The following is a 12,929-nucleotide window of genomic DNA, read 5'->3' as shown; positions in this document are numbered from 1 at the left end:
TTTGTTTCTTATATTCCACATATCAGTGAGATCGTATGATAATTGTCTTTCTCTGACTTATTTCGCTTAGGATAGTACCCTCTAGTTCCATCCATATTGTTGCAAATGGCAAGATCTCATTTTTTGATGGCTGCATAATATTCCATTGTGTATATATACCACATCTTCTTTATCCATTCATCTGTCGATGGACATCTTGGCTCTTTCCATGGTTTGGCTATTGTGGACACTGCTGCTATGAACACTGGGGTGTAGGTGCCCCTTTGGATCACTACATTTATATCTTTAGGGTCAATTCCAGTTGTCTGGCACAAACTTCTGAGTGGGGGTTGCTAGTCATTTACTATACGAGAAAGCACTAGAGGACCAGCAGTCTGGAGTTGATGATCATGAACTCCTACAGGGGAATATTAAATCTGAATTGAGTGTGATACACCCAAGTGGAAAGTTCAAGCAGGCACAACAATACTTAGAAGAAAGCCCGGATAAGAAAGATTTTGGAAGTTATCAAGATAAAGCTAGCAAGAGAAGCCATGGAAACAGATGGCATCGCCCAGAAAGAGAATACAGAGTAAGGAGAGAAGGACAAGAAAGGAGCTTGAATGAAGAGAGGAAACAGACAAAGCAAAGAAAATGGCGAAAGAGAAGCCAGAGAGGCAGGAAGAGAGCCCAGAGTCCTCCTGACCACATCAGCATGTGTTACTGAAACAAACCAAAAGGAATCCTATTCTATACCCATGTGAACTTAATGGTGAGAATATTAGGTGAGGTAGCAGAGGGGAGGGGAAGATGCCAGGAGGAGCAGGTGGGGGCATATTTCAGGGTAGGATAAGGCTCCCTCCACACACTGCCTCCTCCCTCCACGCCCCTGCATCCTGCCCCCACTCTCAACTAGTTCTGCTGACAGAGGGCATCTTGCTGGCTGCCCTTCTTTTTCTTGTGGCTGCACTCAGCCTACCTCTGTGTGGCTGACCCTCATTCCTCTGGGTCCAGGTGACCAAGAAGGGAATAGAAGTCCCAAGAAGTGAGAAGGGAAATGCCTGCAGCCTCCAGGAGAGAAGGTGATGAAGTCTATATCTCTGAGCTCCTTCTAACTAACCACTCATCAGATTACCAGAATCTACACTTTGGGGGCACCTGCGTGGTTCAGTTGGTGAAGCGTCAGACTCTTGATTTTGGCTCAGGTCTTGATCTCGGGATCGTGGGATTGAGCCCTGCAACAGGCTCCACACTCATCTAGGAGTCTGCTTGAGATTCTCTCTCTCTCTCTCTCTCCCTCTGCCCCTTCCCTCTCTGGAAGGAAGGAAGGAAAGAAGGAAGGAAGGAAGGAAGGAAGGAAGGAAGGAAGGAAGGAAGGAAGGAAGGAAAAGCAAGCAAGAAAAGGAAGGAAGGAAGGAAGGAAGGAAGGAAGGAAGGAAGGAAGGAAGGAAGGAAGGAAGAAAGAAAGAAAGAAAGAAAGAAAGAAAGAAAGAAAGAAAGAAAGAAAGAAAGAAAGAAAAGAAAGAAAGGAGGGAAGGAAGGAAGAAAGAAAAAAAGAAAGAAAGAAAGAAAGAAAGAAAGAAAGAAAGAAAGAAAGAAAGAAAGAAAGAAAGAAAGAAAGAAAGAAAGAAAGAAAGAAAGAAAGAAAAAGAAAGTCTCTATTTTGGTAAGATCCTTGGATGACTGGTGTGTATGTTCAAGTTTGAGGCACACTGATGTGTAGTAAGAGTCAGCAACCTTTGTAAAGAACCAGAGTAAATATTTTAAGTTTTGTGGGCCACATGGCCTCTGGGATGACTACCCAATGGAGCCGCTATAGATTAAAAGCAGACACAGACAATACATGACAAATGGGGTGGCGGCACTCCATTAAAGTTTATTTATGGATACTGAAATCTGAATTTCATATAATTTTTTCCATGTCACCAAAAAGTAATTCTATTCTAGGAGAATGTTAGAATTTTGTAGGTAGGAGTATTAGATGATTTCATAAAACCTAGGGAGTAAAAGAGACATACAATTTTAAAAATAAGATCCTGTGTGAAGACTGTGTTTATTCTACATGGAAATAAAGCCGCCAAGCTCAACATTAGTCATCATGCAGAAAGAGTCCTATGCAGATGTAGCTTGGCCTCACACCTAAAAACTGAAGACCAAGAGCTTCTGTGAGTTGATTTCACATAAAAGTTTCATATTTTCTTAATTGCAAAAACAGTTGCCTCACTGAGGTGTCTCAGACACCTGCAAAGTTCTTGTAGGCATTTAAACCAAATATTTCCTTCTTAGGATTCATTTTGTGAGTTTTTTTGTATCCTTGTTGGTTTACCATTCTCTCTCTAGACAGGTGGGTCAGAGGGTTGTGTGAAATGCTGGCTGTATCCATTAATTTAAATGAAGAATAACCTGTTCTTCATATGAAAAATAAAACCACCAAAATGTCTCTCTCACTAGAATAAATTAGGTCTTTTCCTTAATATTTGAACTGCTCTACCTTAAAACAGATTATTTTTTTCGTTAATCCATTTTCTTGGCATTTCACATGACATCCTCCTACTCTTCTTGGATTTCTTTTCATCATATCTTGCCAAAAGAATTAAAAAGTGAAAGCTGAAACTTTTCATTTCATTTTTAAAGTCATTTGATGAGAAGATGAAATGAAATTCCATCAACTGGCCAAAGTCCATCTCTTCTAAATACTTCACTGTACACATACCTAAGTCACACACAAAGTTGTAACAGTTAAAAAAAAAAAAAAAAAGATGTTCTATATAATACAAGGTGGTATAATTTAAGCAACCATGAAGAATCTGAAACTATTCAAAGCAAAAGTAAGTCAAAATCTACAATCAAGAACCCCATTTCTTCATGACCCCCTCTTTTTAAAAACAACCTGTTTATTTAATATCAGAAAATGAAAATTTTACACTTGGAACTATGAGCTATAAAACATTTAGTTCTTCGTTCAACTCTTTTTTTAAAGATTTTATTTATTTATTTGAGAGAGAGAGAGAAGAGAGAGAGAGCATGCACAAGGAGAGGGAGGGGCAGAAGGAGAGGAAGAAGCAGGTTCCCCACTGAGCAGAGAGCCCAATGCAGGACTCGATCCCAGGACCCCAAGATCATGACCTGAGCCAAAGGCAGACGTTTAACTGATGGAGCCACCCAGGTGCCCCTTCATTCAACTCTTAAAGAAGGAAGGATAAGGTGTCTTGATGGCTTCCATTTCTTTTCAGGTGTATAGAGACTTAATGATCATCATCTCCCCCAAAAGAGTGAGGAGTTACCACCTACCTGTGGGACAGGAGACTCAAAAAGAAAGTTGGAAACGGGAGATGTCCTGTTTCTCTTCCCCTTAGATGCAGAAAGCCACAAAAGAACTGATCTTGAACCCGCCTTGAAGGCAACAGAAAGCTGGATAATTAACAAAATCATGATTTGCCTTGAGCCCACTGGAGGGCTGAAGCAGCAAGGCAGACAGGTGAACTAAATTTCAGATGACCGGCCCCTAGGAGAGGCCAGATGCTTGAACTGCTTCACCTGTGGCAAAGCACAGCCTAAAGAGACAACCGCCTTAAAAGAGGGTTTAAACAGAAAATGGATACATGTTTAAGGAATTCTTCAAGGCCAAGTGTGGGCCAGAGGCACATTCACATCCCTGGTTGCTCCAGACACAAGAAGTCTGCACACCTTCACCCCACCTCCCAACCCCCACACCAGTGCACAGGCACATAAGGCCCTACCTACTTTCCCTTTGTGAAGAGAGACCTTTCTGGAAGCGGGAGTCAAGGACTGTGGGTCCTGGGGAAGGGGCAGGAAGTGCTCCCACCCACGCAGCCTAGGCAAAGAGTCACTGCCTCTGGGCAGGGATAGAAGCCAACATCACTTGTGGAGGTGTAGAAAACCCTCCCTCTCTCCCCCATCCCAGGCAAAGATGAATTCCAAGGGCAGAGTCAGGCAGTCCCCCTCAAACCCACCACCAACCATGTACTAGCAACAAGGGCTAGCAATCTCCCAACAGGGCTGGGGTGTGGAGCAACAAGGCAACCCACCTGTCACTCATCTCAAGCAAAGGTCCAGTGCTGCTTCTGTGTTGACACAAAGCAGAGATCAGCTACCACTCTGGGAAGAGCAGGGAACTCTCTCCTGCCCCAAATTCTCTGTAGATACTAGCCAGAGTCTGGCTGCCATTTGAGGGACAAGAATGCTGAAAAAGCCCTACTCTTGAGATCCATGTACCCAGGGTCTGGCTCAGTGAGCCTGGACCAAGAGAATGAAAAGCCCCCACTTCACCCCCATCTTTAGCTTCCCACCTAATAACCAACAACTGGCAGGATACAACATGAGAAAGATAAGAGCCATAGAGACAGACCCTGTATGCAGTCAGGGCTGCTTTAAGTTGCAGGTGAACTGGGAACACAGAAAAATCCACCAGCACCCTAGAATCCACATTAAGTACAAGGCAGCGGCAATCAGCCCCCCCCCACACCACCCAGAGGCATTAAAAGACTGTGATACATTAATAGTAATTATAGCAACAACAAAACCTACAATCAGCTTGAACCGAAGCTGCATTGGCTCAATCTTCTCTCATGAAACACTGAGAAGAGTCATGCCCATTTCTGGGCATAAATACTATCTACCTCAGGCTCTACTATTCTTTTTACACAAAATGTCCAGTATTCAATCAAAAATGACAAGACACACAACAATAACAAGAATGTATATTGTGCTATTTTGGGATGTATTCTATATATGTCAGGTCAAGTTGGAAGTGATTTTCTTTTATATTCTTACTGATTTTCTATCTAGTAATTCCATTAATTAGAGAGGACTATTGAAATCTCCAGCCATTATTGCCGAACTGTCAACTTCTCCTTTCTATTCTGTCCTGTTGCATCATGTATTTTGAGACTGTTGTGAAATATATAATCATTTATAAATGTTAGAGCTTCCTGATGCATTGAATCTTTATGATTAAGAAATATTCCTCATTTCCAGTAATATTCTTTGTCAAAAAGTCTATTTTGTCTGAAATTTATATGATCACTCCAGCTCTCTTATGGCTACTTTCAGCAAGCTGTACCTTTTCTGTTCTTTTATTTTCAACCAATGTTTGTCTTTAAACAAATATGTATGTCTGATACACAGTGCATAGTGGGGTCTTGCTTTTTTATCCAGATGATCTCTGCCTTTTAACATAACTACCGATGTAGTTGAACTGATGTCTGACAATTCACCATTTGTTTTCTATATGTCTCTTGTTCTATTTATCCTATTCCTTTTTACTGCCTTCCTTTGCATAAATATATATTTTCTACGATACTACTTTAATTCCTCTACTACTTCTTAAGCTTTTCTTAGTTTTGTTTTTTATTGTTGTTGTGGGTTTTTTTGGAGGGGGGGTTAGATAGTCATCTCAGAATTAATATGTACCATTAATTCATCACAATCCACTTCAGATTAATAGACTTTTTTTTTTTTTTTTTTTGACTAATCTCTACACCCAACGTGGGGCTTGAATTCACAACCCCCAGATCAAGAGTCACATGCTTGGGGCACCTGGGTGGCACAGTTAGTTCAGCGTCCCACAGTTTCAGCTCAGGTCATGATCTCAGGGTCGTGAGATTAAGCCCTGCATCAGCCTCATCCTCAGTGTGGAGTCTGCTTAAGATTCGCTCTTCCTCTGCCCCTCCCTTCTGTTCACACTCTCTCTCAAATAAATAAATAAGTAAATAAATCTTAAAAAAAAAAAAAAAAAAAGAGTTGCTTGCTCTACTGACTGAGCCAGGCAGGCACCGACCACAATACTGACTTAATTTTGATAAAATATGGCAAATTTCATCCAGTAAGCTCCATTTCCTCTCCCCATCTTTTATGGTACTACCATAAATATTAAATCTATTTATGTTATAAACCAAAATCAGTCTTACATTTGCTTTAAACAATGGCAAGCTCTTTTTTTTTTTTTTTTGTATGCTCTTTTTTTAAAGATTTATATTTATTCATCTGAGAAAGAGCACAAGCAGGGGACGGGCAGAGGGGGAGGGAGAAGAAGACTCCCCATTGAGCAGGGAGCCCGACACGGGGCTAGATCCCAGAACCCTGGGATCATGACCTGAGCTGAAGGCAGATGCTTAACCAACTGAGCCACCCAGGTGCCCCAACAATGGTACATTTTTAAAGAAATTCAAAGAAAAGAGAAAAAATGTATAGTCTTTTATATTGACCTACATTTTTATCACTTCCTGTGCTCTTCATTCCCTCTGGTGGACCTGAGTTGCTATCTATTGTCATTTCCTTTCATCCTGAAGGACTTCCTTCAGTATTTCTCATAGGGCAGGTATACTCCCAGTGTTTATTAATTTGGGAAGTCTATTTCACTCTTGTTTTCTGAATAAATAGCTTCGTCGGATAGAGAATTCTTGAACGACACTCTTTCTGCATTTTAACTTGTCATTCTACTGCCTTCTGGACGCCATTATATCCTGATAAGTCAGACACTCTCCACACCATTGTTTCTCTTTGACGATGAGTCATGTTTCTCTTGCTGCTTTCAAGACTTGCTCTTAGGTCTTTCCACAGTTATACTGTGATGGGACTAGATGTGCTTCTCTTGGTGTTTATCCTTCGTGGAGTTTTTTGAGCTTCTTGAATCTGCAGATTACAGGTTTTCATCAAATTTGGGGAAGTTTTAGATCACTGTTGCTTCAATTTTTTTGTTTGTTTGTTTGTTTGCCCCTTTCCCTCTCATCTCTCCATGACTCCTATCACAAATATTAGAGACTTATCCTGATATCATCCCACAGGTCTCTGAGGCTCTGTCCTTTAATCTCATTTCTTCCCTCTGTTCTCTGAATTGGGTAATTGCTATCTTCAGGGTCAGTTATTCTTTTATCTGCCATTTCAAATCTGTTGTTGAGCCTATCTGCTGAATTCTGCACTGGGTTATCTTACTTTTCAATGCCAGATTGCCTTTTGTTTTTATTTTTTTTTTATAGTTTCCATTTCTCTTTTGCAATTTCTTACTTGCTTTCACTGCCAGTTTTTTCAAATAAATAAACCCAATTTCCTTTAATTTTATTGAACATATTTATAATAGATGCTTAGAGGTCTTTGAGCCCATTTAGAATTAGTTTCTGTTGATTGCTTTTTTTTTTCCCCTGAATATTCATCACACTTTCCTGCTTCCTTGTATGTCTCATAATTTGGGATTGAAAACCGGATATTTTAGATAATATGTTGTAACAGCTCTAATTCTGTCTCATTTTTCTGAGGATTTTTTTTTCCCTTTTCTTTGTAACTTGCCTGGACTTACACTATAAAATCTGTCTCCCCTGTGGTGGGCAGTCACTGATGTTTCTGGACAGATTTTTTAAATTTTTATTTGTGTCCTTTTTTACCATGGTGCCTTCATGGTTTCCCCTGTGTCTACAGAGCATCATGGGTCAGTCAACACTTGGAGTAGAAGCTGAACTCAAACATCTTATGCCCAAAAAGCGTACAACCTCTCCTGATTGATAAGTCTGGGAATGTATTCAAATTTGCAATCAGTTAGGTCTTCCTTGGGATTTCTTTTCTTCTCAGTTCTCTCAGGTCTCCTTTGTGCATCTCTGTGGTTTTCCATTCAGCCAGGGAGATCTGAAGAGCTGAGCTCATTTCTATGATGTCTCTATTAAGTTGCTAACTGGCCTAACACTCACCCCAAGAACTGCACTGTCACATTAGTAAAGCAGATGATTTTTCCTGTTCCCAGCCACATTCATCACTGTTAGCCAACAAATCCACAGGTTTTCATCCCCACTTCCCACCTCAAATCAAGTACACCCTCTCTGGCCAGTAAAGCTACTGGTTTTCCCATCCAGCCCCACATTCTTGATTCCACTGTTGGGGTGTTGGGTGGAGTGGACAGAAGGGGGAGACAGCCTGATTTAGCAAAAAAAAAAAAAAAAAATACAGGATATCCAGTTAAATTTGAAATTCAGGGGCGCCTGGGTGACTCAGTCGGTAAAGTATCTGCCTTCAGGTCAGGTCATGATTTCAGGGTCCTGGGATCAAGCCCCGCATCTGGCTCCCTGCTGAGCAGGGAGCCTGCTTCTCCCTCTCCCCTGCTTGTGCTCTCTCTCTCTCTCTCTCTCTCTCAAATAAATAAAATTTTTTAAAATAAATAAATTTGAAATTAAAATAAATCATGAGTATTTTTTAGTATATATCCCATGCAATATTTTGGATATGCCTATGCTAAAAAATTAATTTTTGTTTATCTGAACTTCAAACTTAACTGGACATCTTGTATTTTATCTGGCAACCCTAGGGAATGCAGGGAGCCTCAGACAAGAGGGCCACATAACCTGCTGTTCTTCCCTAAAACGCTCTCATTTTCAAGGATAAATTGCTCTCTGTTGCCTGCCTTTGGTCAATTTCGAGTGCCTCTCAATGATTATTTTTGACAGTTGTACCCAGTTTTGTACTTGCTTTTGCAGAGAGGAACTACCATCATCTTTATCCCACCATAATGGGAAGCTGACCTCCCTCAAATTATAAATATTAATATTTTCCGAAAATTTTGGTTGATCTCAGCTATGGCAAGAGACTAAAGGGAAAAAATGTCAGTTCTCTTCATAATCGGACCCCAGTTTATGGAAAGAGTTCTCAGATCTTTACGAAATGGTCCACAGAGAAACTCCAAAGATGAAGTTACCTGTGGAGGGTGTCGGGTCTCTTGTACAGTTAATGCCAGTTTCCCCACAGTGAGGTGGTCCTTCTGGACTCTTTGCTGGTGGTGAAAACCACAATTTCCAAGTAGTGAATTCTCCACCAGCATGGGGCATCCGGGGAAGGTCTGAGCTTAGTAACGGTGGAGTACCCAGCAGTAAAGTAGGAGAGAGGCCAGCCCAAAGATGGTTCAGGGTGCAAAGACTGGCAAAAAGCAATGATTTGAGCTTCATTACTTATATTTTATTTTCCCACTGAACAAGCAAACAAAGGATGCAAAAATACATGCGAGACCAAGAGATTTCGATATTGTGTATGGATACAGTTCTGTTGCACCTCCCTTGCTCCTCAAGAAAGTGCATCTGAGTTTTAGTATTTTCAGCAGCCTGTGTGAAACGAGGGACCCTCTCCTGAGATCCAGAGAAGCCAGCCACTGCAGATTTACCACCTCTCGTTTCATTGTAGGCCCGCGAGCTTGCATTGGAGGTAGGCAGGATACATCAGTATCAGTACCCACACACGTATTACTGTGCGTCAAGCAAGCTAATATCCAAGTTCAGGTTCAAAATGTACCACTGCATGACAGTAACATAACACAGCTGTTAGCACTGACAAAGCACTTTATACAACATAGCTATCACCATACTTGATTCCTTGCCAGGCCACTGGGCTGCCAGACATTTCCACGGAGCAGGCCTGGTGATGGCCCACCACAGAAAAAGACAGATTTTTGAGGTCAAAACCAGGCTTCTGGGATGCCTGGGTAGCTCAGTCAGTTAAGCATCTGTCTTTGGCTCAGGTCATGATCCCAGAGTCCTGGGATCAAGCCCCATATCAGGCTCTCTGCTCAGCAGGGGTCTGCTTCTCCCTCTCCCTCTCCCCCAGTGCCTTGTGCCCTCTCTCTCTCTCTCTCTCTGTCAAATAAATAAATAAATAACCAGGCTCCGCCACTCATCACTTGTGCAAAAGAGACATAAAAGGAAATGCAAAGCATAACCCAGGTCTTGAGGGCCTGTTTGAGGTTTTCTTAAAATTAAGCAACAGTTGAAGGAGAACAATTTTAAGGGTATTACTGCCTTTCCTGTAAGTGAAGATCTAATGGAATAGGGAGCCGATATTGAAGGTCTACAAAATACATTTTGGCATGGATTATTCTTCCAACTGAAAATAAACTTTACGTCACAATACAATTTTGTCCCTCCAGTTGTGAAATTCCTAACAATTCCTTTTCATCCAAATGTGGACCAAAATACTGGTCGGGCTTGTATAGATATTTTGGATGACCCCGATAAGTGGAATACAAGCTATACCTTGAGCAGCATCTTACTTACCCTCCAGGTTATGCTTTCTAATCCAGTGCTAGAAAATCCAGTGAATTTGGAAGCAGCCCAAATGCTGATTAAAGATGAATCTCTGTACAAACAAGAAGTTCTAAGACTTTTCAACCAACCAACACAATTGAGAAATAACAGCCCTGAGTTTCCTAAAGATCCAGATAAACTTATCAGATCAACTAAAGCAATCTCATTTAATGATTACTACAAGACATGGTCCGGAATAGCAACATCAAAAGCCACAGAATACTATGGAAGTCCATGTAAGGTGGTCTAGCCTTATCTTTTGTCCTTTTGTATATATTAATCTCCTAATTATTCTCCACTTGTCTTGCTTTCCAAGACTAATTGACATATATTTATAATCAGAAGGCAATAAACTTCTCTGTTACCTCTATATATGAAACATTCAACAACTCTTAATTTAGTTCCTCTTTTGTATAGAGTCCTGGACTGAAGCCTCATTCAAAGTCAGAAAGAAAGATAGACAATTGGAAGAATAAAAGATGACGTTCTCAAAAAAAAAAAAAAAATTAAGCAACAGTTTCATTCCTTAAGCAGTTCCCCATTTTGCCTCAGTGCACCTCCAACTCTTTCTCCCCCACATCACTCAGAGCAGAGTACTTTTAAAATCCCAGATCTGCTCATTTTGTGCTCTTAATGCATGGATCAGGTCTCTTAGATCCTTTGTGCCATGCTTACCATACAGTTGGTAATAGGTAATAACATCTAATACAGACATACCTCATTTTATTACATCTTGCTTTATTGCACTTTGCAGATTTCACAGTTTTTACAAATTGATGGTTTGTGGGCAACCTTGCATCGGGCAAGACTGTCAGCCCCGTTTTTCCAACAGCATGTGTTCACTCACTTCATGTCTGTGTCATATTTCATTGATTTTTGCAATATTTCAAACTTTTTCATTATGACTCTATTTGTCATGGGGATCTGGGATGAGGGATTACAACTCACTGAAAGTTCAGATGATGGTTAGCATTTTTTAGCCATAAAGTGTTGTTGTTTTTTTTTAATTAAGGTATGTACCTTGGGGGGGGGGTTAAGACGTAATGTTATCTCGCACTTAATAGACTACAGTATAGTGTGAATATGACTTTCATATGCACTGGGAAACCAAAAAATTCATTTGATTCACTTCACTGTGATACTCACTTTATTTTGGCAGTCTGAAACCAAACCTGCAGTACCTCTGAGGTCTGCCTATACTTCATGAGCTCTCAGTATATGCCAAGCATTGCTCCAAACAGTTTAACATGCAAAAACACATTAAATTCTTAAAACAAGCCATTAAAAAATGGTATGAACTATTATCCCAATTTTCTGGATAAAAGAAGCGAGAAACAGTGAGTTAAGTACCTTGCCCAAAGGGAAGTAGCTGAGAAATGTGAAAGCTGGAATTCAAGCCAGGTGGATGCTAGATCCAGAGCCTACCCGCCGACCATGAGGTCCTACCGCCTTGCTTTAAATAAAAGAAGGAGCATGAAGAATGACTTTATAAAACAAACAGGTGCAATTCACTCAGATCAAAGCAGTGCTACATTTTATACAGTTGCCTTTTTAAAGGGGACACTTCATTTCAACACCCTCAATGGAAAGAAAGTTTAATTTACTCTCCTAGATAATCGTAAAAAGATTAAAAGTAGATGCGCTAACTTGACATAAAGCTCCTGGGAACAATAAAATTCAAACCAAGATAAATTATCATTTCATTGCTACTATGTGTCATACGGACTTGCTAGTTAATATGCCCGGAGTGTGCGGTTTCATTAATCCACCCCATGCCCTGCAGTTCAAATACCCAATCACAGCCCTCGGCACTAATCTGCTGTTTGTATCAGGGCTTCTACTCTCAATCCATATACTAATAACTTCTGTTTTTACAATGCTTTGCAACATAGCAATTACCTTCTTATACATCATCTCACTTAATCTTCACAACAGCCCTATGAGACTGGCATTATAATTCTCATTTTTTTCACTCGCATCTAGTGACAAGCAGGGGGTTTAAGTAATTTTTTCAAGCTCACACAGCTTGTGAGTGGCAGACTACAGACTCAAGTCTCAACCCAAACTTCAAGTGTAAGCCCTTACCTATCACACAAAACTAGACAAAAAGAGACACGGCTTTTACCAGGATATCAAATTCTATGACTTGTGGGGCCACACAGACTAAAACGGAGTAATAATATTTATGGTTATGTTAGAATCTTGTCTCAGAAGAGCTCAAATACCTTATGCTTCATTAATCTTGCCAGATGTCTCTAACGGGTCCTAACAGGGAAGGCCAAGGACTGGACAAGAGCGCCCGTCGGTCCTGATGCCAACAACCCACCCAGCACGCCCAGCTCTCTGACTCCCCAGTGGCTCCCTAGTCAGGGAACATGGCCTCGGTTTTCTTTGCTTTCCAGTCACAGAACACAGAGGAAGAAGTTGAAAGTAACCTCCTTGTTTCCAAGGAAGATGTGTTTAGGTATCTCTCTAACAAAAAGAGCAAAGTGGAAGAAAGATCACAGATTCACGGAAGAGTAAGCAGAAGAGGTGACAGATCTCATTTTTCCACTCACTATTTGACTAGCTTTGGGCAAATCTCTCCCCAGGCCCCCGACGGCTCATCTATTAGAAAAAAACAGGCGGGGCGCCTGGGTGGCTCAGATGGTTAAGCGTCTGCCTTCGGCTCAGGTCATGATCCCAGGGTCCTGGGATCGAGTCCCGCATCGGGCTCCCTGCTCCTTGGGAGCCTGCTTCTCCCTCTGCCTCTCTCTCTCTCTCTGTCTCTCATGAATAAATAAATAAAATCTTAAAAAAAAAAAAAAGAAAAGAAAAGAAAAAAACAGGCGTCTAGGGGCAGCTGGGTGGCTCAGTCGATTAAACACCTGCCTTCAG

The 12,929-nt window shown here is 41.0% G+C and overlaps 2 protein-coding genes across 2 annotated transcripts in view; one reads left to right on the top strand and one right to left on the bottom strand.

The window, feature by feature from the left end:
- Window positions 1-12,929, bottom strand: part of YTHDC2 (YTH N6-methyladenosine RNA binding protein C2) — a 245,818-nt gene that overhangs the window by 64,052 nt on the left and 168,837 nt on the right. The gene's annotated exons all lie outside the window — the stretch shown is intronic.
- Window positions 2,778-10,465, top strand: LOC123853994 (ubiquitin-conjugating enzyme E2 U-like). The gene is given in 2 exon segments (XM_064595645.1): window positions 2,778-2,807; window positions 9,730-10,465. Coding segments are annotated over 2 exon segments (603 nt in total). The 3' UTR covers window positions 10,303-10,465.

Source organism: Mirounga angustirostris, unplaced genomic scaffold (assembly GCF_029215605.1).
Source record: "Mirounga angustirostris isolate CCGP_5_RB_7025 unplaced genomic scaffold, mMirAng1.0.hap1 SCAF_7, whole genome shotgun sequence".
NCBI lineage: Eukaryota > Metazoa > Chordata > Mammalia > Carnivora > Phocidae > Mirounga > Mirounga angustirostris.
This window is presented reverse-complemented; position numbering and strand designations above follow the sequence as displayed.